Source organism: Phyllobates terribilis, unplaced genomic scaffold, assembly GCF_046119375.1.
Source record: "Phyllobates terribilis strain yellow unplaced genomic scaffold, ASM4611937v1 Scaffold_9__5_contigs__length_417890890, whole genome shotgun sequence".
Lineage (NCBI taxonomy): Eukaryota > Metazoa > Chordata > Amphibia > Anura > Dendrobatidae > Phyllobates > Phyllobates terribilis.
Genome location: NW_027362769.1, coordinates 282,992,289 through 283,015,416, shown reverse-complemented (window position 1 = coordinate 283,015,416; position 23,128 = coordinate 282,992,289). Strand labels below are relative to the sequence as shown.

Sequence of the window (23,128 nt, the reverse complement as noted above, 5' to 3'; positions counted from 1 at the left end):
TCTCCCTACTGCATCTCTGGAGCTCAGCCACAGTGATCTTATGGTTCTTCTTTACCTCTCTCACCAAGGCTCTTCTCCCACGATTGCTCAGTTTGGCTGGACGGCTTGGTCTAGGAAGACTTCTGGTGGTCCCAAAATTCTTCCATTTAAGGATTATGGAGGCCACTGTGCCCTTAGGAACCTTGAGTAATGCAGAAATTCTTTTGTAACCTTGGCCAGATCTGTGCCTTGCCACAATTCTGTAAATTAGCTCCTTGGGCAGTTCCTTTGAGCTCATGATTCTTATTTGGTCTGACATGCACTGTGAGATGTGAGGTCTTATATAGACAGGTGTGTGCCTTTCCAAATCAAGTCCTATCAGTGTAATTAAACACAGCTGGACTTAAAATGAAGGAGTAGAACCATCTCAAGGAGGATCACAAGGAAATGGGCAGCATGTGATTTAAATATGAGTGTTTGAGCAAAGGGTCTGAATACTTATGACCGTGAGACATTTCAGTTTTTCATTTTTAATAAATTTGCAAAAATGTCTACATTTCAGTTTTTTTCAGTCAAGATGGGGTGCAGAGTGTACTTTAATGAGAAAAAAATGAACTTTTTAGAATTTACTAAATGGCTGCAATGTAACAAAGAGTGAAAAATTTAAAGGGGTCTGAATACTTTCCGTAACCACTGTATAAGGATCTGTGGGGCCATATTAAAGTAAATAAGGGGCTGTGGGGGCCATAATAAAGGCTATAGAGAGCTGTGGGAGCCATCATACAGCAAAGAGGGAGCTGTGGGGGGCCATCATACATATTTGGAGCTGTGGAGGCCATCATACCATATATACGGAGATGTTGGGGTATAATTCGGTGTATAAGGGGCTGTGGGGGCCATAAAAAGCATATATATGGCTTTGTGGGCCATAATACATTGTATATATGGCTGTGATGGCCATAATACATTATATAAGGGTCTGGGGGGGCCATAATACAGCATATAGAGAGCCGTAGAGGCTATCATACTATACTATTTTCTATAGGACACTTATTTTTAGAGGCATGATGTCTTTGTAGCATTAATTGACTGAGGGGTTATCATAGTAATGACATATTTTTGAAGTAGTGGGGTCACTGTTCCAGGCTTGAATAGCAGGCAGCATGGGGAGGTTGTGCAGGTTGGGAATAAATGAGGTCGGTGCTGGAAATGTGAGAAGTCAGATGTGTCTTTGTTGTAATCTCTGCAGACCAGTCGTGGCTGGAAGAAGTTGTTATGTCGGTCTGGGCCAGATGGAAAAGACAAGAAAAGTGAACGATTCCATCAGAAAAAACGTCATCTGTAAATCCCTATACTGTATATAATTGTACTGTAATCTCTGAAATATCGTTGGCAGGACTGGTATCTACCACTATATTGTCACCGTATCGTGGTATTCAGTTTCTTTAATAGCTTTTTTTTTCTTTTTATTTATGAACAGCTCATTATGTAGTGGTAGGTGTATGGCGGTATTATTGGTGTTTGTGTAGTGTGTTTTGTTATGTAGAGGTAATGGTCATATTATAATATGATGTACTTACTGTGTAGTGGTGATGGTAGAGGGCATTGTGTAGCAATATTATTTTGGCCATGTATAGTGGTAATTTTGATAATATTGGTCTTTGTATAGTGTGTTTTAGGATTAGCAACAGTGGTATACTGTAATTATATATGAATAGATGCTCTTTTTAGTGGCGGGGAGGTTGTAAGGGAATACATGTACCTTGGGGCTTGAGCCCCGCATCCTTTAGTACCATAGCAACGCCCCTGCCTGGTAGACAACCACACAAAGTCATTCACATTCAGGTCCGGAACTGACAAGCATTTTCTGTCAGTCATACGCTTGTACCTGTCTCCCATGATCTTCAAATTACGCAGAACCCTCCGCCACACCAAGGAGAGCGACGAAGCAAAACGTTCCTCCTCAGGAACTCCCAAAGCCCCTCCCCCACTAAAAGTACGAAACTGTGGATGGTAACCATATGCACCAAAGAACGGTGACCGGCCGGTAGATTCTTGACGATGATTATTAATGGCAAATTCTGCCAGCGGTAAGTAGGATGCCCAATCCTCCTGATTTTCAGAGACAAAACACCAGAGGTAAGTCTCCAAATTCTGATTAAGGCGCTCGGTCTGTCCATTCGACTGAGGATGGAAGGCAGAGGAAAAGGACAGCTGCACCCCCAGTTGAGAACAGAATGCCTTCCAGAACTTGGAAACAAACTGAGTCCCCCGATCAGACACACATCGGAGGGAACCCCGTGAAGTTTCACAATCTAATTTATAAACACCTGAGCAAGAGTCTTGGCATTCGGAAGTGCCGGTAATGCGACGAAGTGAACCATTTTATTGAACCTATCTACAACCACTAAAACCACAGTTTTGCCTGCAGATACCGGTAGGTCAGTAATAAAATCCATGGACAAGTGTGTCCATGGCCTGCTAGGAATAGGTAGCGGAAGAAGAGGACCAGACGGACGGGTATGCAATACTTTAGAACGCGCACAAATACTACAAGCAGATACGTGTTCAACCACATCCCGATGCAACCCTGGTCACCAAAAATAAGTAGAAAGGGAGGTAAGCAGTTGCCTTACCAGCAAGCACAGAGTTGTGATGTTCCTTAATTACTTTGCAGCGCAGATTAGATGATACAAATAACCTTCCTGAAGGGCAGAAGGCAGGGGCATCCCCCTGGGCCACCAACACCTCACCCTCCAGTTCAGGGTACAATGCCGAAATGACTACCCACTTCTGTAAAATCGGGGCAGGGTTCTCATTGTTACCACCACCAGGGAAGCTACGGGACAAACATCAGTCTTGACATTTTTGACCCGTGGACGGAAAGTGACAACAAAATTGAACCTAGTAAAAAACAGGGACCATCTAGCTTGCCTAGGGTTGAGACGTTTAGCCGATTGAAGATATGACAGGTTCTTATGGTCAGTGATAACAGTAATAGGATGGACAGCCCCCTCCAACCAATGTCGCCATTCTTCGAACGGCAATTCAATCGCCGAAGATATTTTTTTAGAAAAGAAAGCTCATGGACGCTATTTACCAGCAGACAGACCCTGAGACAACACAGACCTAACCCCCACAATAAAATATTGGGAAACATCGGGTTGAATGAGTATAGGTGCCGTGGAAAAACAGCACTTTAGAGCGGAAACAGCCTGCGGGACGGCATCTGACCATTTGGAAAAATCAGACCCCTTCATTGTCATGACAGTGAGGGGTTTAACAATTACTAAATAATTTTGGATGAATTTCCGGTAAAAATTATAGAAAACGTTATAGAGCCTTCAGGTTCTCGGGTCGGTCCCAATCAAGGACAGCACAGATCTTCTCCAGATCCATCCGAAAACCCGAAGATGAGAACAGATACCCCAAATTCACACTTTTTTAGTTCGGCATATAGTTTGTTATCCCTTAATATCTGAAGCACCTGTCTAACATACCCTCGATGTGTCTCAAAATCAGGTGAGTAAACCAAAATATCATCCAGAGAGACCACCACAAACCTGCCCACCAAATGATGGAAAATATAATTTATGAAATGCTGGAACACCGCAAGTGCATTGGTCAGACCGAAAGGTATAACCAGACTCTCAAAATGCCCTTCAGGGGTATTGAACGATGTTTTCCATTCATCCCCCTCTCTGATTCTAACCAGATAGTAGGCTCCCCTTAAATCCAACTTGGAGACCACCTTAGCTCCCATAACCTGTCTGAACAAATCTGGAATCAGAGGAATAGGGTATGGATCACGGATGGTAATTTGATTTAATTCCTGGAAATCTAAACAGGGACGTAGACCGCCATCTTTTTTCTTCACAAAGAAGGACCCTGCCACCACGAGGATCTGATATGTCCCTTCTCCAGACTTTCCGCAATGAAATCCTTCATGGCTTGTCTCTCAGGGCCAGAAAGATTATACAGTCTGGACTTTGGTAGTTTAGCTCTGAGGGTCAGGTTATTAGGACAGATTAGGACAGTTATATGCATGATGAAGAGGCAAATCCTGACACTCCCTCTCAGAGAAAATGTCTTCAAAACCAGACAGAAATGCAGGTAAAGTCTCTGTAGAGACTGTAGAAAGGGAAATATTTAAACAGTTGTCATAGGTAGACCCAAAACAATTGGGGTGGGAAGACAGTCCAGGACATAGCAAGGAATTATCTCATAATGGACCGACCCCACCCTCAGCTTTCCATTATGTACAATCTGAGTCAGAGATCTCTGTGCAAGTGGCGCTGAGTCGATGGCGAAGATGGGAAGGGCTTAGCTAAAGTACAGCAAGCAAAACCATGAGTTCTCACAAACTCAGCATCAACCATGCTGACTCCAGCGCTACTGTCAACAAACACAGAAATTTTCTTGGTTTTGCTCTCTAGCACCACCTTTGCTGTCAGGACAAACCGGGAACTGCAGGTTGACGATAAATGCACCCCTTGTTTATCCAACTCCAGACTACCAAGGGTTAACCGAGTTTCCTTTTGCTTAGGAATTGAAGGACAGACCCCAATAAAATGTCCCTTTTTTTCCACAAAAAAACACACGCCCTTCTTTTTGCGGATCTCCGGGGGAATGTATGATGCAGAGGCACCCCCTAACTGCATGGGTTCTTCCACCTCCCCCCGGGGAAAGGAGCATTACCCCAAAAAGAAGGCTCTGGAGAAGGTGGTCTCATTCCAACTATCCCAAAAGGCATCTATCAACACGTATAGCCAACAACATGACAGCCTCCAAGGACTCTGAGGTTTCATACACTGACAAAGCATCTTTCAACTTTTCATCAAGGCCCTGACAAAATTGGCTTCTAAGAACTGGGCCATTCCATTTTGTATCAGTTGCCCATCTGCGGAATTCGGAGCTGTACGTCTCCACCGACTGATTTCCCTGATGAAGGGGATGCAACCTGGACTCAGCCAAGGAGATTCAGTCAGGGTCATCATAAATGAGGGCTAGAGCCCCGAAAAACCCCTCCACGGACTAGAGACAAACTAAACCCTGCGACAAAGAGAAAGCCCAGGATTGAGGATCTCCATGCAGCAGTGAGATCACATTTCCCACTCGTTGCCCCTCATCTCCAGAGGATTAAGGAAAAAGTTTAAAATACAGTTTGCAAGCTTCCTTGAACACAAAAAACTTGTCCCTACCTCCTGAAAACCTGTCCGGGTGGGCAACCTTGGGTTCAAGTGTGAACGGCCTACCTGCAGAGACCCCAACATTAGGGACCTGCAGCCGCTGTTGCTGCTGCTGAACCTCATAGCGGAGGTCAGTCAACTCCAGAGAAAGCCTGTGCAGCAATGAGATCCATGAACCAAGAAAAAAAAAACTCACACCCGGAAAAAACAAACAAACAAAAAAACACTTGTCAGTTTTTTTTTTCCTATATTTGCACGGCCAGTGATAATGTCACGCACAGTGTGGGAAAGACTAAATGCAACACGAAGGGATGAGGGGAAGGAAGCCCAGACACTAGGTAAAAGGGGAAGTGGAGACCCCTAGGCAGATCTATTACCACCCTGCATACCCTACCTTCCCTACATTGGTTCCACGCAGAGCAGGAAATCTAAGTCCTGTATATCCCTAGAGCTAGGCCCTAGATAGGGAGGGGGGTGAGCACTGGTCAGTCCCCACTATAAACTAAAGACAACAAGGGAGATAAACAAAGGGGAGAAAACTTAACTTGAGCAGACACCAGAGGGATAACACCAAACATTCTCCAAGGGCACCAGAGAGGAAGCTAGCCGACTGCTATAGCTCCAAGCCTTCACAAGGGAAAATGAGAATATCACCGGCGACTCCCTGAAGTTGACAGAGTTTATAAACACCCAGACCAGGGTGTGTCAATCAGAGCAGGAGGGACGTTGTCGTTGGGTCCAAAAGTCAAAAGGATTAAGAAGGCGTCCGCAAAGCTAAACGCAGTGACCTTCTGCAGCCAGATGCAGAGCGACTGTCTGTTACATCTGACACACCCGTGACAACTAGGTCTTTTTTCAGCCTTTGTAACTATGTTGAGTATGTAATATATCATTAGATACATTACTAAACTTTCTCATACCTTAATGCTGTCTGGTGCATTTTGAAGTAATGGTGTTCCTAAGTCAAATTCTATTCCTCCATGTAAATGAAAATATTTATTTGGTGAATGCTGGAAATGTTGACATTTATAATTTTCCCCGAGCATAAGTGGTGGTAATTCACGTTCAGTCTTTACTTTATCATCTGCAACAGAAAAAATTCAAAAAACGTGTTACAACATATACATATTAGGTTCTAAAACAAGTTCTAAAACAATATATGTTTTGGTAAAAACAGACATACGGACCAAATACTGATGACACACAGACCAAACATTGATGATGCAGATACCATTTTTTTCCCAAGTATGTGTTTGAACACAGATGTGTGAAATGCTTTTTGTGGCATTTTATCCCCTTCACCCCTGAGCCTGTTTTCACCTTCATGATTGGGCCAAATTTTACAATTCTGACCAGTGTTACTTTATGAGGTAATAACTCTGGAATGCTTCAACGGATCCCACTGATTCTGAGACTATATTTTTGTGACATATTGTACTTCATGATAGTGGTAAAATTTATTTGATATGACTGGCATTTATTTGTGAAAAAATCGGTCATTTGATGAAAATTTTGAAAATGTCGCAATTTCCAAACTTTGAAATTTTATGCCCTTAAATCAAAGAGATATGTCACACAAAATAGTTATTAAATAACATTTCCCACATGTCTACATTACATCAGCACAATCTTGGAACCACATTTTTTTTTGTTAGGAAGTTATAAGGGTTAAAAGTAGAAATTTACAAAACTATTTTTTAGGGACCACATCACATTTGAAGTGACTTTGAGGGGCCTTTATGACAGAAAATGCACAAAAGTGACATCATTCTAAAAACTGCACCCCTCAAGGTGCTCAAAACGACATTCAAGAAGTTTATTAAACCTTCCAGTGCTTCACAGGAATTTTTGGAATATGGAAAAAAAAACAATGAACATTTAACTTTTTTTAAACCCAATTATTTTTTATTTTCACATGGGTAGCAAGAAAAAATGGACCCCATAGTTTGCTGTGCAATTTCTCTTGACTACGCATATACCCCATATGAGGGGGAAAACCACTGTATGGGCCCACGGCATGGCTCGGAAGGGAAGAAGGGACTTTTTGAATGTAAAATTTGCTTGAATAATTAGTGGACGCCATGTTCTATTTGGAGAGCCCCTGATGTGCCTAGACAGTGAAAAACCCCCACAAGTGACACCATTTTGGAAACTAGACCCCTCTGGGAACTTATCTAGATGTGTGGTGAGCACCTTGAACCCCCAGGTGCTTCACAGAAGTTTATAACATTGAGACTTAAAAATAAAATGTTCACATTTTTCCCACAAAAATGTTTTACAAACCCAAATTTTGCATTTTCATAAGGGTAACAGGAGCAATTGCACAATACAATTTGTTGAACAATTTCTCCTGAGTAAGCTGATACCCCATATGTGAGGAGGGATGTAATCTGTAACGGGTCTGGGAGGCGGAACCTCTAGGCTACTATACAAGGGAGCGGTCCTTGTAAGGGAGCGGGTGGCGACCAGGCAGGCAGTCACAGCAGGTGACCGGGACAGTCTCTGGGTGTACGGGCAGGAGGTCACGGCAAGTGATCAGGGCAGTCTCTGGAAGAACGGGCTGGAGGTCACGGCAAGTGACCGGGGCAGTCTCTGGAAGAACGGGCTGGAGGTCACGGCAAGTGACCGGGGCAGTCTCTAGGTAAAGGGTAGGTACGACCTGTGATGGCTGAACCTCCAGGTAGGCTAGCAAGGCAGATGGAGGATGTGTGCTCCCAGGTGAGCAAGCGAGAGTCTCTGGAATAGCAGGTGGTCACAACACGTGACGGCGGAGCCTCCAGGTAGGCAAGCAGGCAGGTAGCGGAGAAGCGCTCCCAGGTGAGCGGGCAAGAGTCTCTGGAATAGCTGGTGGTCCCAGCACGTGACAGCGGAACCCCCGGGCAGGCAAGCAGGCAGGTAGCGGAGAAGCGCTCCCAGGTGAGCGGGCAAGAGTCTGGAATAGCTGGTGGTCACAGCACGTGACAGCGGAGCCTCCGGGCAGGCAAGCAGGCAGGTAGCGGAGAAGCGCTCCCAGGTGAGCGGGCAAGAGTCTGAAATAGCTGGTGGTCACAGCACGTGACAGTGAAGCCTCCGGGCAGGCAAGCAGGCAGGTAGCGGAGAAGCGCTCCCAGGTGAGCGGGCAAGCTGGTCCATAGACAGACTGACCGGAGTTGTAAGGCAGACCGTCGGACCTCAGGCAAGCAGGCAGGATTAGGACAGCAAGCTGGCAGGAATCTGGCAGGTAACTGGCAGGTAACTGGCAACGGGACCTGAGGGCTGAAGCAGAGTAGAACGGTGCAACAACATTGCTCGGGCACCTCCATTTTGGAGGAGGTGCCTTATATATGGTAAAGTCCTCCGGCCATTGGCCGGGGACTCCTTAGGACGGCGCGCGGGGCCCCTTTAAGAGGGAGGGAGGGCGCGTGCGCGCGCCCTAAGCACAGTGGCCGGGAAGGAGCGCGCGCTGCCAGCAGAGCGGGAGAGGGACGCCGGGCACGGAGCAGAGCGGTGAGGGGAACAGCGTCCCTGCCTAGCAGAGGGCAGGGACGCTGGCACTACAGTACCCCCCCCTTTAGGCCCCCCCTTTTTTAGGCCAGATAGAAATTTAGCTAGGATGAGAGGGGCATGGATGTTCTCCCGGGGCTCCCACGTTCTCTCCTCAGGACCAAACCCCTTCCAATCTACCAGAAAAAAGGTCTTTCCTCTTACCCTTTTGGTGGCAAGAATGTTCTCTACCTCAAACTCGTCCTCAGCAGAAACCGGAGCAGGAGGCGTACCTGTAGACTTGGAAAAAGAGTTAAGCACCACGGGTTTGAGGAGAGATACATGGAAGGAGTTAGGGATCCGTAAGTTGGCCGGGAGTTTCAATTTATAGGCCACCGGGTTGATCTGACTGATGACCTCCAGAGGACCCATGAACCGAGGCCCTAACTTGTAAGAAGGTATCTTGAGTCGAACATATTTAGATGAGAGCCAGACTTTATCTCCTGGACGAAATTGTGGAGGATCCAGGCGTTTTTTGTCAGCGTGTCTTTTCATACGCTCGGATGACAGAAGGAGTGCGGACCGGGTACTCTCCCATATGGAGGAAAATTTGCTAACGAGAGATTCCGCAGCCGGGTTGTCCACAAAGGTGGAGACAGGAAAAGGAATCCGAGGATGCTGACCAAAGACTACAAAAAACGGGGATTTGGAGGAGGATTCGCTCTCGTGATTATTATAAGAGAACTCGGCCCATGGTAGGAGATCCACCCAGTCAGAATGGTGGGCATTAACGAAGTGCCGGAGGTAACTGGTCAGGTTCTGATTGATCCGCTCCACTTGACCATTGGACTGTGGGTGGTAAGCGGAAGAGAAGTCCAGGGTGACGTCTAGTAGTTTACAAGTGGCTCTCCAGAAACGTGAGGTGAACTGTACCCCACGATCCGACACGATGTGGAGGGGCAGGCCATGAAGACGGAAGATGTGGCGGATAAAGTCTTTAGCCAGCTCGGGTGCAGACGGAAGGCCTGGCAGGGGAATAAAGTGAGCCATCTTGGAAAAGCGGTCAGCGACCACCCAAATGACCGTACAACCGGCAGAGACGGGGAGATCAGTTATAAAGTCCATTGCTATATGCTGCCAGGGGGCAGCAGGTACAGGAAGCGGAAGGAGGCGTCCGGCTGGCAGATGTCTCGGGACTTTGTTGCGGGCGCAGGACACACAGGCAGAAACAAAGTCTATTATGTCCTTGTGCAGGGTAGGCCACCAATAGTGCCGGGCAATAAGCTGGAGGGTCTTTTTCTGACCGGCGTGGCCAGCTAGTTTAGACGAATGGCCCCAGTGTAGGATCTTCTCCCGATCAGGTACTGAAACAAACGTCTTACCGGGAGGGAGACGATTTAGACTCACCGGAGCCACCTGCATTACTCTGGCGGGATCGACGATATGTTTAGGTTCTTCCTCGAGATCGGACACCAGAAAGGATCGGGACAAGGCGTCTGCTTTGACGTTTTTGTCAGCCGGGTGAAAATGAAGAACAAAATCAAAGTGAGCAAAAAACAAGGACCACCGGGCTTGGCGCGGGTTAAGTCTCTGGGCATGCTGGAGGTAAGCCAAGTTCTTGTGGTCAGTGTAAATTATTACCGGATGAAGAGCCCCCTCGAGTAGGTAACGCCACTCCTCCAACGCCAGCTTGATGGCCAATAACTCTCGGTCTCCTATGGAATAGTTGCGCTCAGAAGAGGAGAAGAGTTTGGAGAAGAAGCCACAAGTTACCATTCTCCCGGAAGATGATTTTTGAGTAAGTACAGCTCCGGCTCCAGAGGAGGAGGCGTCAACTTCCAGGAAGAACTGCTTGTTGCCGTCCGGGCGATGCAGCACCGGGGCGGAAGAGAAGGCCTGTTTTAGGGAAAGAAAGGCCTCCTCTGCTTCGGGCGGCCACTCTTTGGGATTAGTACCCTTACGGGTGAGCGCGGAAATTGGGGCAGTCCGGGAAGAGAAGTGCGGGATGAAGAGGCGGTAATAGTTGGCGAAGCCCAGGAACCGTTGAATAGCCTTCAACCCCTCTGGTCGGGGCCATTTCTCGATGGCAGACAGTTTCTCAGGATCCATTTGTAGGCCGGTCTGAGAGATAATGTAGCCCAGAAACGGAAGCGAGGTCTGCTCAAAGAGGCACTTCTCATATTTAGCGTAGAGATGGTTCTGCCTGAGCCTGAGCAGGACCTGACGAACATCCCTCCGGTGAGTCTGGAGATCCGGAGAGAAGACCAAGATGTCGTCCAGGTACACCACTACGCAGGAGTAGAGAAGGTCCCGGAAGATGTCATTGACCAACTCTTGAAAGACGGCAGGAGCGTTACAGAGGCCAAAGGGCATTACCAGATATTCATAGTGGCCGTCCCGGGTGTTGAATGCCGTCTTCCATTCATCCCCCTGACGGATACGAACCAGGTTGTACGCCCCACGGAGGTCCAGTTTGGTGAAGATTCTAGCCCCCCTCAGACGATCAAATAACTCCGGAATGAGCGGAAGGGGGTACTTATTCTTCACCGTGATCTGGTTAAGGCCTCTATAGTCTATACAGGGACGGAGAGAGCCGTCCTTCTTTTTGACGAAAAAGAAGCCTGCTCCCGCCGGGGAGGTAGATTTCCGGATGAATCCCCTGGCCAGATTCTCCTCAATATATTCGGACATCGACCGGGTCTCAGCAGCGGATAATGGATAAATACGCCCACGGGGAGGAGAAGTACCAGGTAACAGGTCGATAGGGCAGTCGTATGGTCTATGACGGGGTAGTGTCTCTGCCTCCTTTTTATTAAAGACATCAGCATAAGACCAATAAGGAATCGGAAGTCCAGGTAGATTAGCTGGGGTAGGAGAAGGACGGACGGGATGAACGGGAACCAGACAGGTCTTATGGCAGCCCTGTCCCCAGCGAAGGACTTCTCCGGTCTGCCAGTCAAGAACGGGTGCATGTTTCTGGAGCCAAGGTAGGCCTAGCAAGAGGGCGTGAGAGAGTCCAGGCAGAACATGGAAGGAGATACTTTCAGAATGCAGCATTCCCACCTGCAGAGTAATGGATTCGGTGATGAGTTGGATGGGGCGTGGTAAGAGCCCCCCATCCACCGCAGCAACAGACAAGGGTACAGCCAGAGGTTTGGTGGGGATGCGGTATTTCTCTACCAGGGACTGTGAAATAAGATTCCCGGCTGCTCCAGAGTCCAGTTGGGCTAGTTCGAAATAACGGTTCTCCCCGTAGACGATTGAAACTGACAACAGCAGGGATGGAGAGGATTTATTCTTGTCTAGGTGGACCTCTCTGAGCGAACCCAGACACAGGCGTTTCCCGACCTCTCCGGGCAGGCACGGATCCGGTGCTCCTTACTGCCACAGTAGAAGCAGGTCCCCTCGGCACGGCGTAAGTCCTGACGGGTCTTGACCATCTTGGTCTGGTCGACCTGCATAGGCTCAGGAGGGTGTACCTGGTTAGAGACAGAAGGAGTGACGGGTTTCTGAAAAGTAGGAGCTAGACGTGGTAACCTCCTCTCACGGGTGACCTCTCTGGCACGCTCCTGGAACCGTAGGTCAATCCGGGTGGCAAGAGTTATTAAGTCATCGAGAGTGGTAGGAATGTCCCGACCGGCAAGTTCATCTTTAATACGGCCGGACAGACCCTCCCAGAAGACGGAAATCAGAGCGTCGTTATCCCAGGCCAGCTCCGAGGCAAGGGTACGGAACCGTATGGCATATTGGCCCACGGTGAGACTTTCCTGACGGAGGCGTAGCAACGATAATGCGGATGAGGTCTTCCGTCCGGGTTCGTCGAAGACTTTCCGGAAAGCCGTGAGAAAAGCAGGCAAGTTGGACACCAGGGGGTCTCCTCTCTCCCATAGAGGATTTAGCCAGGCCAGGGCCTCCCCAGTGAGATGGGACATGATGAATGCAATTTTGGCTCGGTCGGAGTTAAACTGGTGGGACAATAGTTCAAAGTGCAGGGTGCACTGATTTATGAAGCCCCGAGCCTGGGCTGAGTCGCCTCCGAAGCGAGGAGGTGCAGAAAGCCGAGGTCCGGGGTAGGATATCATGGTGTTAGTGGACAGCGGAGCTGCCGGATTGCGAGACATGGCACTGGCGGAGGTTGTTGGTGGAACAGTCAGAGTGTCCAGGCGAGTATTGACATTCCGCAGGTGACCCAGGATGGACTCCTGTTGGGACCTTTGACGGGACAGTTCATGACACAGGTCCGAGAGCGAGGGAGCTTGGGTGCCACCGGGTTCCATGGCCCGAGCAAACTGTAACGGGTCTGGGAGGCGGAACCTCTAGGCTACTATACAAGGGAGCGGTCCTTGTAAGGGAGCGGGTGGCGACCAGGCAGGCAGTCACAGCAGGTGACCGGGACAGTCTCTGGGTGTACGGGCAGGAGGTCACGGCAAGTGATCAGGGCAGTCTCTGGAAGAACGGGCTGGAGGTCACGGCAAGTGACCGGGGCAGTCTCTGGAAGAACGGGCTGCAGGTCACGGCAAGTGACCGGGGCAGTCTCTAGGTAAAGGGTAGGTACGACCTGTGATGGCTGAACCTCCAGGTAGGCTAGCAAGGCAGATGGAGGATGTGTGCTCCCAGGTGAGCAAGCGAGAGTCTCTGGAATAGCAGGTGGTCACAGCACGTGACGGCGGAGCCTCCAGGTAGGCAAGCAGGCAGGTAGCGGAGAAGCGCTCCCAGGTGAGCGGGCAAGAGTCTCTGGAATAGCTGGTGGTCCCATCACGTGACAGCGGAACCCCCGGGCAGGCAAGCAGGCAGGTAGCGGAGAAGCGCTCCCAGGTGAGCGGGCAAGAGTCTGGAATAGCTGGTGGTCACAGCACGTGACAGCGGAGCCTCCGGGCAGGCAAGCAGGCAGGTAGCGGAGAAGCGCTCCCAGGTGAGCGGGCAAGAGTCTGAAATAGCTGGTGGTCACAGCACGTGACAGCGGAGCCTCCGGGCAGGCAAGCAGGCAGGTAGCGGAGAAGCGCTCCCAGGTGAGCGGGCAAGCTGGTCCATAGACAGACTGACCGGAGTTGTAAGGCAGACCGTCGGACCTCAGGCAAGCAGGCAGGATTAGGACAGCAAGCTGGCAGGAATCTGGCAGGTAACTGGCAGGTAACTGGCAACGGGACCTGAGGGCTGAAGCAGAGTAGAACGGTGCAACAACATTGCTCGGGCACCTCCATTTTGGAGGAGGTGCCTTATATATGGTAAAGTCCTCCGGCCATTGGCCGGGGACTCCTTAGGACGGCGCGCACGGCCCCTTTAAGAGGGAGGGAGGGCGCGTGCGCGCGCCCTAAGCACAGTGGCCGGGAAGGAGCGCGCGCTGCCAGCAGAGCGGGAGAGGGACGCCGGGCACGGAGCAGAGCGGTGAGGGGAACAGCGTCCCTGCCTAGCAGAGGGCAGGGACGCCGGCACTACATAATCATTAGCAGACTCCATATCGCGCTTAGAGAGCCCTTGATGTGCATTCCATTTTGGAAATTAGACCCCTCAAGGAATTTATCTAGACACTAGATGGTGACCCGATTCTAACGCATCGGGTAATCTAGAATATGCATGCGGCCGACCGGGCGCGACTAATCAGCGAAGCAGTGTTTAAATGGGTTGTGCACTACTTTAAATGAACCCCCCCAATGTATCCCCCCGGGGCCCCTAATGAATTTTGTAATTACGTCATGTTGTCAATACGGCTTGTGGCAACATCGCTGACCACGCACAGCCAGCACATAATTCCCCTGGCTGCAGCCGGCTCTTGCTTCCGCTTACATCACGACTATTTGCGGCTGCAGCCAGGGGTCTCCTGTTCCGCGTACCACGGTGAATGACGGGCTGTGGGCGGGTTTCAGCGAACCGTGTTAGTGAGGACCGGGGAGCGGCGCTGCCTGTGCGGGTACTTCCGCTGTGAGCAGCCGGGGGATGATCGGCTAGCACCGGTCATCTCCCGGCTGCATCGCCGCTGACCTCCATGCGGCAGATGAGCCTCTAACGGTTGCCATCTTGTTCTGAAATCCCGCATTGCTGATTGGCCGTGGCCGGACCAATCAGCGACGCTGGATTTCCTGGACGGACAGACAGACGGGATAAGCCAATTATATAGTAGATGTGGTGAGCACCTTGAACCCACAAGTGCTTCACAGAAGTTTATAACGTGGAGGCGTGAAAACAAAAGAATCCCATTTTTCTCACAAAAATGTTTTTTAGCCCGAATTTGTTTTATTTTAAAAGAGACAGCAGGAGAACATGGATCCCAAAATTTGTTGTGCAATTTCTCCTGAGCATGCAGATACCCCATATGTGGGGGAAAACTATTGTTTGGGCGCACAGCAGGGATCAGAAAGGAAGGAGTGACATTTTGGAATGCAGACTTTGATGGAATGGTCTGCGGGTCTCATATTGCTTTTGGAGAGCCCCTGATGTGCCTAAACAGTGGCAAACCCCCACAAGTGACCCCATTTTGGAAATTAGACCCCTCAAGGAATTCATTTAGATGCATGGTGAGCACCTTGAACCCACAGGTTCTTCACAGAATTTTACAACGTGGATCCGTAAAAATAAAAAAATAAAAATATTTTTTCCCACAAAAATGTTTTTAGCTCCAAGTTTTTTCATTTTCACAAGGATATCAGGAAAATGGACCCCAAAATTTGTTGTGCAATTTTTCCTGTGTACACAGTTACCCCATATGTGGTCTAAAACTACTTTTGATGCACAGTGCAAAGCTCAGAAGGGAAGAAGCACCATCTTGGAGTTCAGATTTTGCTGGACTGGTTTGCGGATGCCATGTCACATTGGTAGAGCCCCTGAGGTGCCACAACAGCAGACCCCCCATAAGAGACCCCATTTTACAAACTACACCTCTCAATGAATTCATCTAAATATTAGAATGACGTGATTCAGATGAACCCCCGAGGGATCCATTCACTATAATGAGGTAGTAGAGTTACTCTGGACTCAGTCTGGCTTCCGTTCAGCGTTGTCCTTTTCAGAAGTGCACAAAACTGTGGCCGACATCACATTTATGCACACCTAAAAAGACGTAGACCGCCGGATCACAGGGCAGATGGCGTTCACAGAGCCTCCATCTGCCTCATTATAGGGAGTCTTCCTTCGGGGTTCCATTTGAATCACGTACTTCAGAGATTTACATGGAAAGCCCGGTGTAAGCGCTCAGTGCACAGCGCAGGATAAATGTGCGCCGAGCCTTACGACGATCTTTCGGAGGCAGAATGAACAAATCAACAGAAAGTGAATAATTGGTTTTATTTAATTTTCACGCTGTTCATGTGCGGTATAAGTAATCAGGCGACTTTGTTCTTCGGGTCGGCGCGATTACAGCTATACCACATTCATATCGGGTTTTTATGTTTGGCTGTTGTCACACACGAAAAGACACTTTTTATCGCAAAAACTAGTTTTGGCATCGCCATATTTTGAGAGCTATAATTTTACATATATCGGCCGACAGAGTCACGTGAGGGCTTGATTTTTGCAGGACGAGTTGCCGTTTTTATTGGTACCATTTTCGGGCACGTGACATGTTTTGATCTCTTTCTATTCTGATATTTGAGAGGCAGAATGAACAAAAACAACAATTCAGGAATTGTTTTTTGGGTTGTTTTTTTTTAATGCCGCTTCGCATGTGGTAAAATTAGTAAGGCAACTTTATTCTTCAGGTCAGTTGGATTACAGCAGTACCACATTTATATCATTTTTTATGTTTTGGCGCTTTTACACAATAAAAACTATTTTATAGAAAAAATAATTGTTTTTGCATAACTATATTCTGAAAGCTATAACTTTTAATTTTTCCGCTGATGGAGCTGTATGGCAGCTTTTTTTTTGCGGGTCAAGACGACGTTTTCAGAGGTACCATTTTTATTTAAATTTGTCTTTTTGATCCGGTTTTATTCCATCGTATTTTGCCTCGTTTTTTTTTTTTTACGGTGTTCACTGAAGGGGTTAACTAGCGGGACAGTTTTAGAGGTCAGGTCTTTCCAGATAAGGTGATACCAAATATGTGTACATTTTTTGTTTATTTTTTATTTTTTCAGAAAAATATTTATTTATTGGTACAATATACACTGCTCAAAAAAAATAAAGGGAACACTCAAATAACACATCCTAGATCTGAATGAATGAAATATTCTCATTGAATACTTTGTTCTGTACAAAGTTGAATGTGCTGACAACAAAATCACACAAAAATCATCAATGGAAATCAAATTTATTAGCCAATGGAGGCCTGGATTTGGAGTCACCCCCAAAATTAAAGTGGAAAAACACACTACAGGCTGGTCCAACTTTGATGTAATGTCCTTAGAACAAGTCAAAATGAGGCTCAGTATTGTGTGTGGCCTCCACGTGCCTGTATGACCTCCCTACACCTCCTGGGCATGCTCCTGATGAGGTTGTGGATGGTCTCCTGTGGGATCTCCTCCCAGACCTGGACTAAAGCATCTGCCAACTCCTGGACTGGTCTGTGGTGCAATGTTGGTGGATGTAGCGAGACATGATGTCCCAAATGTGCTCAATCGGATTCAGGTCTGGGAAACGGGCGGGCCAGTCCATAGCTTCAATGCCTTCATCTTGCAGGAACTGCTGACACACTCCAGCCACATGAGGTCTGGCATTGTCCTGTATTAGGAGGAACCCAGGGACAACCGCACCAGCATATTGTCTCACAAGGGGCCTGAGGATCTCATCTCGGTACCTAATGGCAGTCAGGCTACCTCTGGCGAGCACATGGAGGACTGTGTGGCCCTCCAAAGAAATGCCACCCCACACCACTACTGACCCACTGACAAACCGGTCATACTGAAGGATGTTGCTGGCAGCAGATCGCTCTCCATGGCGTCTCCAGACTCTGTCACGTCTGTCACATGTGCTCAGTGTGAACCTGCTTTCATCTGTGAAGAGCACAGGGCGCCAGTGGCGACTTTGCCAATCCTGGTGTTCTGTGGCAAATGCCAAGCGTCTTGCACGGTGTTGGGCTGTGAGCACAACCCCCATCTGTGCACGTTGGGCCCTCATACCACACTCATGGAGTCCGTTTGTGCAGACACATGCACATTTGTGGCCTGCTGGAGGTCATTTTGCAGGGCTCTGGCAGTGCTCCTCCTGTTCCTCCTTTATTGGAAAGTACTCCTTTATCAAGACACACTCCTTTATTGAGTGTGTCTTGATAATTGCCAATAATTTCCATCTATTGTCTATTCCATTTGCACAACAGCATGTGAAATTGATTGTCAATCAGTTTTGCTTCCTAAGTGGACATTTTGATTTCACAGAAGTTTGATTTACCTGGGAGTTATATTCTGTTGTTTAAGTGTTCCCTTTATTTTTTGAGCAGTGTATATATATATTTTTTTTTATTATTATTTTGTGATTTAAAAAAAAATATTTTTACAAATGTTTTTTCACTTTGGCCCACTATGGGAATTTCACTTTTTTCAGTCTGATCGCTTATAAAGCATAGGGATGCAGGATCATTCTTATGCCTTATAAACTGTCAGTGCTGAACTGACAAAGTTGCTAGATCATACACTGTGCATGATCTAGCAACGTTTATAGCTCTGGTGACCCAGATATCGTCATGATGACATCAGGTCACCATGGCAATGATCGGGCTACGCAATGACATTGCGGGGTCTCCGATCCAAGGGCAGAGGGGCTTTCCATACTCTGCCTGCACGCTAAATGCTGTGATCGCAGCATTTAGCAAGTTAAATTGCCGGGAGTGGTGTGGGCAGAATCAGCTGACACCCTGTGAGCCGACGATCACCATGACATACATATACTGCCTCTGTCGTGAAGTCATTTGTACTGCAAATGTCGGGAAGAGCTTAAAAGATCTTTTTTTCTTAGTAGCTTTTCATCTAAGTCAGTCTGCTGGGGCAGTGGAGCAGACTGGAGGTGTCTTGAAGCTCAAGACAGGTCAGAATCTCTCTCTGAGAAGAGTCTGCACAGGCCGTGTGCAGCGAACCTTAAGTATCAGTGGTTGCTATGGATGATAGCTGTTTTTTTTGCCTGAGTTTTGGCTAGCTCAGCCATGTATGAGTAGCCAGGGTCTATACTGTTTAGTTAACTCCCTAGCTTTGTCTAGGCGCTATGTTTATGATTTAGTTTTGGTGCTGTGCAACCTGTTGAAAGCAATAAAACTACATGTGTTTGGACCAAAACTGTATTGCCTGTGTGAACAAAACCTAAGGTCTACCTACCTCTGAGAGTAAATCCCTGCAGTGTGTACATACTATTTTTACTGTAACATGATAGGAGTTCTTGATATGTAGCATACACGCATTCACTTACCGGAAAATGGATGCAGTAGACAACTCAAATCTGGAACTTTCAACTTTTTCTTCAATCCCAATAAAAAAGGTACAAGGAAGCTGATGAGCTTGAGATAGCCTATATTTCGTTGAATTTCAGCTTTTTTTTCAATGTTTTCTTTTACAAGCCTCTGATGCATCGCTAATCTCTGCTGAAGACATTGGTATGTTATGAGGTCCATTTTCTCTTGTGTTAGTTTTATCACATTTGACAAGTCATAAGATGCACCATAGACAAACAAGTTATCATACTGTTGCACTTGAAGGGTGAAGCAAGTCATCGCTATTGTGATATAATCCGCATAATGCATAAACAGGCTTCTTTCTTCTTCATTTGGTTCATATGTTGGGTCCATATTATTTGCATTGGAGTATATACCCTCAAATTCTGCTTCACTTTCAATATCAACCAGACCTAATTGAGAAATAATCATAGGGCATTACTTTGTAAATGTTACAAATCTGTTTACAGCTGTAATTAAAGGGGTTGTTCAGGCTTGGGCCAAAAGTTTGTATTTCCTCTATGTGACTATAGACTGCCAAATCACGACAGCGGGCAGTGCGCATGTTGTCACAATTCTCTGGCATTCCAGGTGAGAGCAGGTGGTCACATGACCAAATGTATGCGATTTGAATACTTGCGGTACATGCCAACTAGCATGTTCGGCTTCTCTCTGTAGAGGTGAATTGGGAGACGCTATGAGTTTAGTCGGCATGTGACCGCAAGTCTGCAAATCATATATGTGATCACGTGACTTCCCTATCTCACTGAAAATATCACGGCAATCTGCAATGACATTGAGTAAATGCAGACTTTTGTCTCAAGCCTGGACAACCCTTCAATTAATAAAATTACAGTAATTGATCTTTTGAGGTACATTCTCATGGTGCAGCTGCAGTGCATTAGTTAGTGCCACAATTCCGGTATAACCACAACATTTTTACCATGATTTATAACTAATTGCAACCTTTGGTACTTTGGCACTGTGGCCACAACGCGGAAACGTAACCATAGTAATTGTCCAGGCTCTACATTTCCAACTACTTACTGTATGTATTGTGAGGCAGTGAGGGACGGTATGTATCCCCCAGAATGCGCACAGAAGCATATTGAACCCGCTGAAGTGCATTGTAGTCACAGAGATAGCTGTGGTTGCAGTGCAGAATAAAAGTAAGTTTGGACTTGATCAAACTATTTGACCAAGGTAGATTTGGTAAAACCCGGCATGGGCTTTTATTCTTGGAGTGGACTACTGGATGGCAGTGGGGCGGTTCACTCCCTCCAGCCCAGGTTTTGCATTTGGCTCATGTCCACAGTTTTCATTTAAAAACTTGCAGCAAAGGTTTGGGTGTGTCAGTGGCTTGTCTGCAAGCTGCAGAGCAGGAGGCTCTGCAACACAGGCCTGTGTGAAGCTGACACAGAGCCAAGGGAAGCAAAACTCCTGGCGCTCCTCAGCGTGACACGGCGGTGTCGTTGTCCACGGTAACGACTTTGGAGAAGGACTGTGTTACGACCCGGCTGCGATCCGGAGGATACCGCTTACCTTTACTTTGTGAGTTTTGGAAAATAAAAAAGACATTTAAGTTGAACTTTACTGGGTCCCTGCCTCATTACCGCACAGTGTGAACACCAATGCACTACAGTATGAAAAGCTCAATTTCGCTCACTCTTATGCCACATGCACACATTGAGTATTTGGTGAGATTTTTACCTTAGCATTTGTAAACCAAAACCAGGAGTGGATGTAAAATGCAGAAGTGGTGACGTGTTTCTATTATACAGTGCTTTTCCTTTGACTGTTTCACTCTACTTTACTGAGGTAAAAAACTCACCATACTCAAAGTGTGCATGTGGCCTTAAGGGTATGTTCACACAAATGTATTTTTAGTCCATGTACTGTTTGTGTGGAGAACGGACTGCAGACAGATCCAATGTTAACCCATGTGCCGATGAACATGGGCAACTTAAAGGGAATCTGTCACCACATTTGACCTATCTAAACCCCTTTCTGACATTGTACGTAATAATACGTGCCTGTGCCCTGGTACTTATGGACCAGGTACATGCTATTACGACATGGTGATCGCGCCCGAACACATGCTATGTGGGTGCAATCACCACCGGGTGTCAGCTGACTCTGACAGCTGACACCGGCACTTAGTGCCAGGAGGGGTGTCCGCACCGCTCCTGGCACTTTAACCCCCAAAATGCTGCAATCGCAGCGTTTAGTGAGCGAGCAGAGAGACAGAAGCCACTCTGCTCCCGGATAGGAAACCCCGTGCCGTCAACGTGTATATACATATATATATATATATATATATATATATACATACATACATACATACACAGTTGAAACCAGATGTTTACATACACTATATAAAAAGACACATATGCATGTTTTTCTCAATATCTGACATGAAATCAGAATAAACCTTTCCCGTTTTAAGTCAGTTAGGATTACCGTAATTTTTAATATTTGCCAAATGCCAGAATAATGAGAGAGAGAGAGAATGTTTTAAGGCATTTTTATTACTTACTGCAAAGTCAAAAGTTTACATACACTAAGATTACTATGCCTTTAAACAATTCTGGACTGCCCATATGATGATGTCATGTGTTTGGAAACTTCTGATGTTTTTTTGACAACATCTGAGTTAATTAGAGACACACCTGTGGATGTATTTTAATGCACACCTGAAACACACTCCTTCTTTGTGTAGCATCATGGGAAAGTCTAAAGAAATCAGCTAAGATATCAGGAAGAGAATTGTGGACTTGCACAAGTCTGGCTCATCCTTGGGTACAATTTCAAGATACCTGAAGGTGCCTCGTTCATCTGTACAAACAACTATATGCAAGTACAAACAAGATGGGAATGTCCAGCCGTCATACCGCTCAGGAAGGAGAGGGGTTCTGTGTCTCACAGATTAACAAGCTTTGGTGCGACATGTGCATATCAGCCCAAGGACAAAAGCAAAAGACCTCGTGAAGATGATGGCGGAAGCTGGTAAGATTGTGTCAATATCCACAGTGAAGCGAGTACTGTATCAACATGGGCTGAAAGGCCACTCTGCCTGGAAGAAGCCATTACTCCAAAAGAAACATAAAAAGCCAGATTAATGTTTGCAAATGCACACAGGCACAAAGACCTTAATTTTTGGAGACATGTTCTGAGGTCTGATGAAAAAATTGATCCAAACTATGAAACCCGGGGGGTGGCAGCATCATGTTATGGGGTTGTTTTGCTGCAGGATGGACTAGTGCATTTCCCAAAATAGATTGTGCCATGAGAAAAGAAGATTACGTGGCAATACTGAAGCAACATCTCAATATATCAGCCAAGAGTTAAAGCTTGGGCGGAAATGGGTCTTCCAATCGGACAATGACCCGAAGCATACTGCCAAGATAGCAACAAAGTGGCTTAAGGATTACAAAGTCAATGTTTTGGAGTGGCCATCACAAAGCACTGATCTCAATCCTATTGAAAATTTATGGGCAAAGCTGAAAAAGCAGGTGCGAGCAAGGCAACCTACAAACCTGGATCAGCTACACCAGTTTTGTCTGGAAGAATAATCCCAAATTACGACCAACTATTGTGAGAAGCTTGTGGAACGATATCCGAGACCTAAAACGGGAAAGGTTTATTCTGATTTCATGTCAGATATTGAAAAAAACATGCATAAGTGTCTTTTTATATAATGTATGTGTTACGCAAGGTGAGGGAAGGAACAAGTGTACAACAACGGGAAGAGGGGGAAGGGAGCCCAACAACTAGGGAAAGGGGGAGTGGAGACCCCTAGGCAGATCTAATTTCACCCTGACTAGCCTATTGTCCCTATATAGGTTCTGCACCCATCGCCAAGCAGGAAACCTAATCCCTGAATGTCCCTAGAGCTAGGCCCTAGGTAGGGAGAGGACGGGATGAACACTTGTCAGGCCTCACTGTAACTAAAGACAACAAGGTAAACAAAGAAAGGGGATACACTTAGCTTGAGAAGACACCAGAGAGATAACGCCAACTGTCCTCCAAGGGAGGTCCAAGAAAAAACTACACGACTACTAGTATTCCAGGCATGGACAGAACTATCACCGGTGACTCTCTGGAGACACAGAGTTTTTAACTACCAAGAAAGGGTGTGCCAATTAGCAGC

At 47.0% G+C, this 23,128-nt stretch overlaps 1 protein-coding gene across 1 annotated transcript in view; it reads right to left on the bottom strand.

Moving 5' to 3' along the window:
- Positions 1-23,128, bottom strand: part of ANKAR (ankyrin and armadillo repeat containing) — a 541,104-nt gene that overhangs the window by 459,865 nt on the left and 58,111 nt on the right. The window contains exons 3-4 of the mRNA XM_073647842.1: positions 18,957-19,391; positions 6,089-6,252 (exon numbers count right to left, since the gene is read on the bottom strand). Coding sequence (XP_073503943.1) covers positions 6,089-6,252; positions 18,957-19,391 — 599 coding nt within the window. The remainder of the gene's footprint in view (positions 1-6,088; positions 6,253-18,956; positions 19,392-23,128) is intronic.